We start from the raw sequence: 10823 nt of genomic DNA on the forward strand, positions 1-10823 counted from the left end.
TTGCCGAAACAGTGTCCGCTCGATATCTCGAGTAATTATTAACGGATTAACTTCAAACTTCACAACAAGGTTAATTACCATGAAACCACGGACAAGTTCGATAACCGCTATTATCCGACCATAATTACTGGAGTTATTACCCTTGGTTTCATTAATGCGATGCATGCGTTCCATGATGTTGTATTGCACTCATTGATCTACCAGTTATGTTGAATGATTTCTCTTTTAATATCAATTACTCACAAATACTTTATATATTTCAATCATACAAACAACTGCTCATTCAATGTGTGACGGGCGTATTATATACCGCTCGCGGTAACCTTGTCTGTTAGGTGAAGATTTTAGTGTGGCTTTCAAACGTCCTATTAAGACTATGACATTTTATGAAAATACCCAATGACGTTTTCTCAAGACGTCGGGTTAACTTCTTATTATTTCATTAAAAACCCATTTGCATTACACGTAAAGATAATGTTACCCTATTATGGATATTAGAAATGTGTTGTGTATCCGTTTGCGGTGTTCTTATTCGTGCGTACAATTTTAACCTGTGATGTACAATATAGATAAGTCGAGCGCTCGAGAAAATAAGTCCAGCTCTCCAGATAATGAATGTAGAACATAATATTGCAGATGTCCTAAATGTAAAATCGATATTCAAATTGTGTTTTATCTTTAAGCGGCTTAACTCAACAGTATGTTCCTCAATTCAGCATTAAAAATAAGCAACAATGTTTTGAAGCTGATGGTATTGGATCGATCTTAACTATTGTTGTACGAAATACTTGAAGAAAGGGGACATGAAGTGTAGAATATTGATTTAGTAAATAATTTACAATGAGGTTGATCAGAGTAGGGATAAAGTACAAATAGGTCAAAAGTGACATTAACCAACAATATCAACCCAGTAGTCAAGATTGTTAACTATCTGCAAGAGTACATGTTGTTTCACTGATACAGGGCTTGCACATCAAAGAGATCGTGAACCACTGCAAGGCATTCATGTAGACAAAGTGTTCACTTCTTCTAGGGGTGCAAATGGACGAAGCAAAGATAAACCTGAGTGACGCTTAAAGTAATGACAATAACAAATAGCTCAATGTGAAGGATAATTGAGGAAATTCGATAAAGTTATTGTGTCATCTAATACAGCAGGATCTGTATAGGCCAGATAACCACAGGACAACACGTATTTGCTAAAAACAGACACGTTTTGGGATTTTACAGACTAAAGTTTCTCAATACTTCCTACGATTTCATTTGACGAATGAGTCATTGTATAAAGATTTTGCAAAAAATCAAGAAATTAACATAATAACGAAAAGGATTTTCTATATAACATGGAATTCTACAGGTTCCTGGCTATGACGCTAGCCTTGGCGGCATTTGTTGGCGGCATTTCTAGAGAAATAAAAATCACTCACGGTTGGTTTTTAAATGACAACATCTATTGTCGATTCACTGTACCCACGATTTACCAGTGCGTAGAAGTTTGTTCCGCGAGCACTCTTTGCACTTCAATCAATTTTAGACGAGATACCAAGGAATGTTTTCTCAATCGGGATGAGCCGTTAAAACCGCTGTTCAAGAACAACAAATATTCGCACATTTATCTTCGAGACGCTCCAGAGGTAAGTAGGTCAACTCAATTCCTTAAAATATTTTTTAGGGAAAAGGTACCTTCAGACTCTCAACAAAGTTATATTTATTTCATTTTCTAGGAAGCTATTTTTGCCCTGTGTTAGAATACATTTTTTTCCAAAAATTCAAATGAAATACTAAAACTATTTATTTCCCAGTTCGGATCACATTATAGATTTTAGACATGCGTAAAACGACATTCATTTTTGTGAAAAATGGATATATCATTCCATATTGAGTACATTCATAATATCTACATCACACAAATACTCCTATTGATATTCAGTTAGCTGTGTTGTAGCGAAAGATAACTTAGATTTAAAGAGGAAATGTATGGGTACAAACAGGGAACGCAACACATTTGGAAAGAAAATTCTCCGTATTTGTAAGAGTCCAAGTTATAGCCATTATATGCTTTGGGTTATACAAGAATGTAAATTATTCGACTTCTGATTGTTTATCGAAGCAAATGTTATAATTACGATATGCCATTCATGAATTCTTCTTTTATAAATAGATCCCAGATGGCAATTATTGCAATGTGCAATAGTTTGACCATATGAGCAGAGCAATACAAAGGATGAGTATTACATAAAGCTGTTTTACAGATATAGACCAGATAAAGCAACGCAGAGTTCTATTAGTTCATGCAGTTTTGTCAAGCATTTATTGATACATTTATGTGTGTCATTCCTTTTCTAGACTCTTACATTATCTGCTGATGTCAGATGTCCCTCTCAAACTTGGTCCATACCAGGAAATGGAAACGGAACCTGTATACCAGGTATGCCTTTTTATTATGCCTTTATAATGTTTCTCATGGTTGAAAATATCGACGGAATATCTTATTCATATCTGATATACATTTATGGATGGAGAATTATGTATCCTCCCTACAATGCTATTTTTTGTCAGTGTGGGTTCACATTTCTTATCTTCCTTTTTCGTGAAACGGGTTTCACAAGTTTTGATAATTAGAAAATTGAATATAATCTCTTTTGTGACTGTTTTGTTCGCCTCAATTTGAATGAAATATTATGTAGGAAATATCTTTTAAAATATGACGTCACATTATTTATATTTTTCGGTAAAATATGACGTCAGTGCATTGAACCAATCGAAACGCCTTTGAGTCAACCATGAACATATTGTACGCACATTTATGATTGTCTAATAATTGCCTGATGATGCTTCGTAGACATATTAGTTTGCCTACAACGGTCAACCACAACCTGAATTCCATTTCAGAATAGTTATTGCCTAGGCGTTGCAACCAAAAGTAATTTGGCAACAGGCAAAGCCTATTTAACTGTCATCTCCTTAATTTGCTCTTCCTTCATTCCTTGTAATCCTATCAACTTGTTCCTTAAAGAGTAACTGTAGTGCTACAATATTTTTTAGGTAAAGAAAGATTAATTAATAAAACCCTCAAAATAATCACATTTTTTTTTTTTTTGCAAAGATAACGAAGTTGTCCTTTTTACTAAATTTCACACCTGAGCGCAAATCGGAAAATCTCCGATTTTGACCTACGACCGGAAGTGACGTAGCAGCGGTGACCCAAACTCAGGTAAGCTCGGGTAGTCATTACGAAACACTATCAAAACATCTTCGTCATGTCCGTGATTTACAAAGAAAACACACCGGTATCTCGCTGTGGTCGACGTTGTGTTGCCGGAGGATGCTCCAATACTGCTATCAATGGAGTTTCCATGCATACTTTTCCTGCAAAGAGACCTGATATTCACCGACAATGGGTTGCTTTTGTGAGAAGAAAACGCAAAGATTGGGAGCCGACTCGTCACACAGTGTTGTGTAGTGCCCACTTCGAGGAAGATTGTTTTCCACTAAAATTCCGGTTAGGACTGTTGGAATCAAGTGGGAAGACTGTGAAGAGGACACTAGAAGAAGATGCCGTCCCTACTATTTTCAATAGTGCAACGACACCGACCATGCCGACACCGACCATGCAGACATTTCATGGGAAACGTTCCTCAAGCCCAGAGACTGAGTTGACAACACCGAAGACTGTGAAAAGGCCTAGGTCGGCATTCGTTAAAAGGGACATGCAACGTGTGAGTGTTTATATGTGTTTCCTATATAAATATATTATCTGTAATCTGATGACCAATGATTTCTACACGTGTAACCTGTTTCGACGGAAATCCTATTTCGATTTTTTTTTAAAACTAATGTGACACTGTTCAGGGCCTTGTGTGAATGTGTAAAGGTAATAGCTTTAAATCTCAATATCTTAGTAATATGTCAATCTTAACAAGTTATAAAACAGAAATTTCCTAAATGAATTGCATTGCAAAATATTGATATTAAGGGGAAATCTCTATATCATGCTTATTTACAAATTGCAGTTGATCAGAGCAATGAAGTCAAGAGCTCATGCCACATGGAGAAAGAGGGACTCATCAGGGCTGTCCAGCAGGTTAAAGATGAAGACATTCAGATTAAGACAATTGTTACCGACAGACATGTCCAAATAAAGAAGTGGGTCAGGGAAAACATGACGGACACCCAGCACTGTTTTGACGTCTGGCATGTTGCAAAAGGTAATTAAAAGTTAAACTCAAGTTTGAGAAGTATCGTTGCAATTAAAAACACTGTACCACATTCACATGCTTTGTTGTGTTGGCAACAAAGGTTAACGAAAAGCTGGGATTGATCTTGTCCTCCACATACTTAAAGGGAGACATCCCAATGCTCTCGAGCGGTCAGCAGACCTCGCATCTTGAGGCCTATCACTCTGTAATCAATCATTTCGCACCAAAAATGATTGGCTTCTCTTACCATGGAATGCAGAGTCGGTATGTTCCACGTTATAATGCCTCATCAATTTATGCTCCTAGTCTATAGATATATAGAAACAGTATATACTAGTCATATCATATCAAAATTATTTGAGGTGTAATTCAACATTTTACAAAAATACCTTGTCATACTCTCAAGAAGGAAATCAGTTCAACTTGACCTAGAGATGCAGTGTTTATATGCTCTCTATCGATAGGCGAAATCCACTGAGTCGGGATAAAAAAATATATGATTTCGTCACATCGTTATACAGATAAACTCATACAAATCGCTCACTCTCCTATAGTGTAAAGGGACAGTNCTTGAAGTGTTGAGACAGCACATTTGATACATTGTGTAGAAAGTTATTTTTCTTTTTTACTATTTCAACTATGTTTGATGACACTGTCGGTAAGATATTCGTTGTCAAGTGTAGTTTTTTTCCCTTCTGCAGATTGTTGCTGGCTGCACTGCACTTCAATGAGAATGTGTCGAGAGAACAGGCGTCTCTTCCAAATGGTGAAAAGAGATACAGAATCACATTCCCCAAACAGGAGAATGGTGACTACACAGTTCGACAAGTGAGAACAGAGTGCACCTTCAGTAAGTTATATGATTATTCAATTCCATTCGTAATTTTACTTTAGAAAATAATTCAATGGTTTCAAACTGCCAATTACAGATATATTTTTTTTGCTTGCATGTGAAGTTGATGGTGTGTTGGTTATTTTTTTATTTGCTGCTTTGAGAACGAGTGTTTTATATATATGTTTTTATGTGGCAACTTCAAATTTCTGTGTTCCCATATTTTCAATAATTTATCATCTTGTGCATTTTGATAGCACTTTATGCATATTAAAACTAGTAAAAGAGCAACATTTAAAAGGTCTAATAACTCTTTCTTGTCATGTTACAGATTATGTGGAAGATTTGATGAAGGCAACCAAGCAACGGGTGAAACTTTTACAGATTCAAAATTGCGAGGTTGTTGGAGAATCGCCACCACCACTCTGTATGAACTTTGTTCACCCAGAGAAGTCTGAAGCTGTTTCTGGACTGATGTCCAGGTTTAGGCAGTAGCCTACAGTTGAGACTTTAGAATTATGCATGGAGATATGGAGACTACACATGTTGGACTATTCAAAGTGCTGGGCCCAGTTGTTTAAATTGAAGATACTTTTTATCAGTTAGGGAAATCTATTACCTGAATACAACAAAATCAAGAACACCAGAGATCTTTTTAATCATTTTACTTGATTTTTTGAGAAAAAACAAATGATGTGTTTTGAGGATTAGTTATAACAACCACTAATATCTCTAATAACATTTGAGCAACCGGGGCCTGGTCTTTTGCATTTTAATAATTGTGATATGTTTGAAAATAATTAAGTATGTTGGTTATATATGATATTTAATGTAGTAATGGGAACAAAATATCTACATAAACATCAAACTGACATACAAAAACAGGAGCTAATTTAATCATAAATAAGCATACAAATAAGGAAGTGTTCTGTTGTTTTCTCATTCAAATTTAAAGCCATTGTACTGTCTGTCCGGTGCAGGGAAAGCATTCCTGATACATGTAACAGCACATGCTGGGAGTCGTACACGAACATGTCGACCAAGCCAACCCAAGCACCATCTCACAAATTGACGATAGGCAATATATCGATTTCTCATGGAAAAAAAATCATTATCTTGCATAGAAAAGATAGCATATATGTTATCTTCCAACTCTTCATTTTCAAAACAGACTGGTAAGAACTACTTTAAATAAAGTGGATAGACTCTTGCAAAATTGCTGAAAATTTCATATATTCTTGGGGTTTATTCATCTTTCACAATGCAGTGTTTTGTTATTTTATGTATACATTCAGTTAGATTGTGAAACATTGAAAAACAAATTAAATAATAATGATTAATTAAAATGTATGTTTACTTACTTGTTTTCATCGTCTGTCAATTGACCATGGTACTGACGAAATGTCAGGTATGCTGTCTGCAGAACATAAATGTTCAAACAGACAGCATCAAGTCCAGGATGGAGAGTGATGCATGATAGGTCACCCGGAATGGCATCCATCATGACCTGGTCGACTTCTTTGCAACAAATACTTTCCACTTCGGTAGACATTGCAGGACAGTGTCCGCATCTACACCTGAAAATTGAAGGAGATGTAATAAGTTTTCTTTGAACTTGAAGACATATACTTTCTTATCAAGGTACTTTACACTGCCATTTGAGCGATAGCTGTAAGGACCTAGAAGTCCGGTATCCGTCCATAGTTTCTAGTTGTATTGCGCCAAATCTACATTTTTGTGTAATGTGACAACTGAATTTTCTATACACGTTACTTAGCGAAGAAATGCTGGTAGGCTAATCTTTCTTATAGTCAAAAAATGGGCTAATAATCAACCTAATTTGTGTCAAAATAAACTTACCAATCGTTGCTTCCAAGTCGTATGGCTTGGATCTCGGGCTCGTGGTCGGCCACTGAAGTTTCCTCGGTTGGGTCGTCATCCGTCTCTGGTTCGAACATGTAAGGCTGTGTTACTCCGTCGTAGGTTGTCCCGTCCATCTCAAGGTTAGATGAGCCGTCAGACATGTATAAATCAACAGATTCTTCGTCGCTTTCTGAGGTCGATACGTAGGTAACGTTATTCGCCATGATGCCGGTTTTTCTTGTGTTCCCGTTGTGACGTCACCGATACGTGTGCACAACTCACAACTTTTAGCGGCGCGCGGTACGCTTGATGAGCATATGGAAACGCAGGTAAAAAGCTCAACTTCTACCTGTCGTAACTTGGTAACCGGTCCACCGATTTCGATGCGGTTTTCGGCAACATCATTATAAAAACACAAGGAATGTTTTATTATCGGTAACTATTTGCACTACAGTTACTCTTTAATCCTCCGAAAGGAAAGAAAAACCATGATGATGTCAATGCAGTTAAATGTTACATACCGTTAGGTCTCTTCGGAAGTGTAACTGTAATCCTCAGTCCACCGCTATGGTACATTTCCCTCATTCAAGAAGCTATCGAATAACACGTTTACACTTACTGAATCATTCTCCTTCATCAGTTTTGCCTTTTATTTTATTTCATCATTTGCTATGTTTGTTTACATGATCTTAAATGATTGTTCATTCCTGTTATACCTCTTTATTCAAGATAATTCCTTTCCAGTCCTTGGTGTTCAAACTAACTCCATGTAACGTTCAACACACCTACCCGAAAATGGTATCCATGATCCCCCCCAGTCCCCTATGTGTGACGTAGACTCTGTAACCTCTGTCTGGTCTCCCATGTGCTTCTGTTTGCATTTTTTGAACGTGTGTGCTATTGTTGATTCAGTCTTTTCTTCTTTTATTAACAAGAATCCAAGTTCTGTTGTATATTCATTCCTCTCTGCTGTTGACATATGTCTGTGCTGCAATGAAGCAACCCAGATGTTTTCTTACTGTTCGTCTACGATCTCCAAAATCATCTAATGTACTGGACCAGTCTCTCAGCTCTTACTTGATATTTCTGTTCATTTTCTGTCCTTCGTGTTTTTAATGTCAAATACCTTTCGATGTCACTTTACTTTGTCAGGCTGAATTTTATCCTTATCCTTCCAACTACTAAGTATTGTTCACTGCTCGTATCACCACTCTTCTCAAGTTAAAGCCATTCAGTGTTGATCTCGATTTTGTAGTTATCATCATAACCACGGATAATAATTTGTGAACCGCTTTGCGATGACCTACGAACTAGGTTGCAATTTGTGATAAAGCGGTATATAAGAACCTCCAATTATTATTATCAATTATCATGTGGTTGTCTAGTTTTCTTTCTGCAATATAAAAGTACACATACCAAAAGAAAAAGAAAAACAGGTTTCATTGTTTAATTCTTCCGTTGTTTGTACAAGTAAAAGTGTCTTTTACTTTAAATCTAAGAATGCCTTATGGTATATATACTAATATATTAAAGCGTTCTATGTCTTCGAACATTATATTATGGTTTTATCTGGTTTCATTGCAGAGGGAGACACGTGTCTTGATATTAACATATATTGTCCTAAGTGGCGGGACATAGGTCAATGTGTGAAAACGGGTTCATTTAGCTTTACCAAGTACCACTGTCGACAATCCTGCAACACCTGCCATCTTCCATCGCCGTTCAACTAGACAATGTGACATTGGTATTGGCATGCTGGGTTTTTTCTCAGCAAGTATTTTGGCGATAGGGGCACGAATATAAACATGAGTACACACTGACATTAAAAATACCCATGTCAACAATGTATAACAGTGAGTTTTGACGTTCGCAGCATATATGTTTCATCTAATTTATTATCAATCTGGTTTTAAGAGATTTTTTTTCCAGAAGAATATACTACAGACACTTTACGTCAAATGTGGCAAAAGTCCGCAATAAAAAAAAAATCCCCGGATTCACAGTTAAGTTTAGTTACAAATTCAAATTTTTATTTTTCTTGAAAAATGTTACAATGTGATATAGAATAAATAAAAGTTTGTTAACTTATCTGCCATACTGAGTGTTTTCTACTTTATCAACACTGGTGTACGATTCATCACGAGTAAAACAATGATGAACTAATATCATCTATCGGTATATATCAGACTTGTTAAGAATGGTGTCTATCCTCTATACATTCATTTAAAGTTCACGACTTACAGCTTGCATAGCACAATTGCAGGTTTTGCACATATATATCTCTTAACATTAGTTTATAGTTTTCATTTGTTTGCATCATTTGCTAACTTTGTTTAATATCAACTGCACGGAATTATCATCGGGGATATTAATATGTTAATGCAACTTTAACAGCATATAAACGTTTATATTTCAAACATGTACGAGAGCCATCAATTGTAAAACATTGTTTGAATGTATTAATACTTCTTTTATTTCGCCATGCCATTAACATTAAAAGATAAATATGTGAACAACATCTAACTCTCATATCTCCGGCCAGTTTTTATGTCCATGTCAAATTATAGTTGACTTGAGCTCTCAGACATATTGCAAATATAAAGATTTACCTGTTTCTATCAGGAAGCGCTGGATTCTAAAAACATCGAATTAACTCAATAAACTTTACTTATTTACACTGTCATGGCTCGCCTCATATCAACAGATTACACAAAATGTACATAGAGTGACAGTTTCCTGTATCTATTTCTTTGTATATACATTTATTGGAGATAAGCGAGGTAACTCTAAAACTATATATAGGTATAAATGATCTCTTAACGATTTAAAATCAAAATAGTAACACGATCAAACTTATATCTGGATTTAAACCATGATTAAAACAGTGGTGAGCTTGAAGGTTGCACACAACACAACACTTTATATTGTCAATACCATCCATCTTGTTCAATATGAAATATTTTTACCTGTAGTGTCAAGCTAATCATGTTTTGCACTACTGGAGTCTGGTTATGGTCGTGAAGGTACCACACACCATAATGCTGATTTAAACCTGTAGTAGCAAACTGAGATAATTGACTCTACAACTAGTATCTACACCCAGCTGACGTGTATGGTGAAATTAGTCAAAGGCACACTACAATGAACGGAAAATTGAAAACCGCTCACAAGTTATCGAAGTGAATTTCTGATTTCGTCTTCCTCGTCTATAGGTAAAATTGTTGTCATTAAAACAGTACCCAATTCTATACCTCAAAAGATGATATCAGTAGCTCGGAGACCTGTCCTAGAATATTTGATCGGAACTTTTAAACTGCGACAAAACTCCGAAATATGACTTAAACATTTAAAGCATTTTCTTTCTGATATCGAAGAATCTAAAACGTAAAATGGTGTTTTTTAAAGAAAAATATGCAACATAAGTCATTGATAAAAACGTATTGTAATAGTGCTGAATATTTATTCCCATACATAACAATTCATATTCATTTAGGCGATACTGTGCGTCTATAATTCTGAGAAGACTGAAAGGGCACCAAAGCAAAAATGCATAAGATTTTTCACAAAGATAAGGTATTGAAGAAGGTGCGATGCTTTGACATAAAATATTTAGCAAGTATTTGCTGTCAGGCTCATGATATCAACATCAGAATTAGTTACTTACATGCTAACACATGCTACATGTAAAATAAGATTATCAGCTCATAGTCTGTATACACTTTGAGACATGTCGATACAAAAATAAGGATAGAGCTGAACGGCTATGCAAAATCTGTCGATCGCAACACAATATTGAAGTTGAGTACCATTTTATTTGTGTATGTCCTATTAACCAAGAAATGAGAAAGAGATTTAGAAAAATCAATTATAGGAAAAACTGTCGGTATTTAATCTAGTAAAGTGTACTGATGTCCATTCTCCACTGCACT

At 35.7% G+C, this 10823-nt stretch overlaps 2 protein-coding genes across 2 annotated transcripts; one reads left to right on the forward strand and one right to left on the reverse strand.

The window, feature by feature from the left end:
• Positions 1 to 3260: 3260 nt before the first annotated feature.
• On the forward strand, positions 3261 to 5526 carry LOC110449215 (THAP domain-containing protein 1-like). The gene is made up of 4 exons (XM_021495918.1): positions 3261 to 3717; positions 4014 to 4146; positions 4901 to 5049; positions 5363 to 5526. Exons 1-4 carry the CDS (start codon positions 3261 to 3263, stop codon positions 5524 to 5526), a joined length of 903 nt encoding a protein of 300 aa, XP_021351593.1.
• A 441-nt stretch (positions 5527 to 5967) lies between these two features.
• On the reverse strand, positions 5968 to 7174 carry LOC110449216 (P2X purinoceptor 7-like). The gene is made up of 3 exons (XM_021495919.1): positions 6892 to 7174; positions 6476 to 6608; positions 5968 to 6213 (listed from the first exon to the last, which is right to left on the reverse strand). Exons 1-3 carry the CDS (start codon positions 7116 to 7118, stop codon positions 5971 to 5973), a joined length of 603 nt encoding a protein of 200 aa, XP_021351594.1. The 5' UTR covers positions 7119 to 7174; the 3' UTR covers positions 5968 to 5970.
• Between the last annotated feature and the right edge of the window lie 3649 nt (positions 7175 to 10823).

This window comes from Mizuhopecten yessoensis, unplaced genomic scaffold, assembly GCF_002113885.1.
Source record: "Mizuhopecten yessoensis strain PY_sf001 unplaced genomic scaffold, ASM211388v2 scaffold4535, whole genome shotgun sequence".
NCBI lineage: Eukaryota > Metazoa > Mollusca > Bivalvia > Pectinida > Pectinidae > Mizuhopecten > Mizuhopecten yessoensis.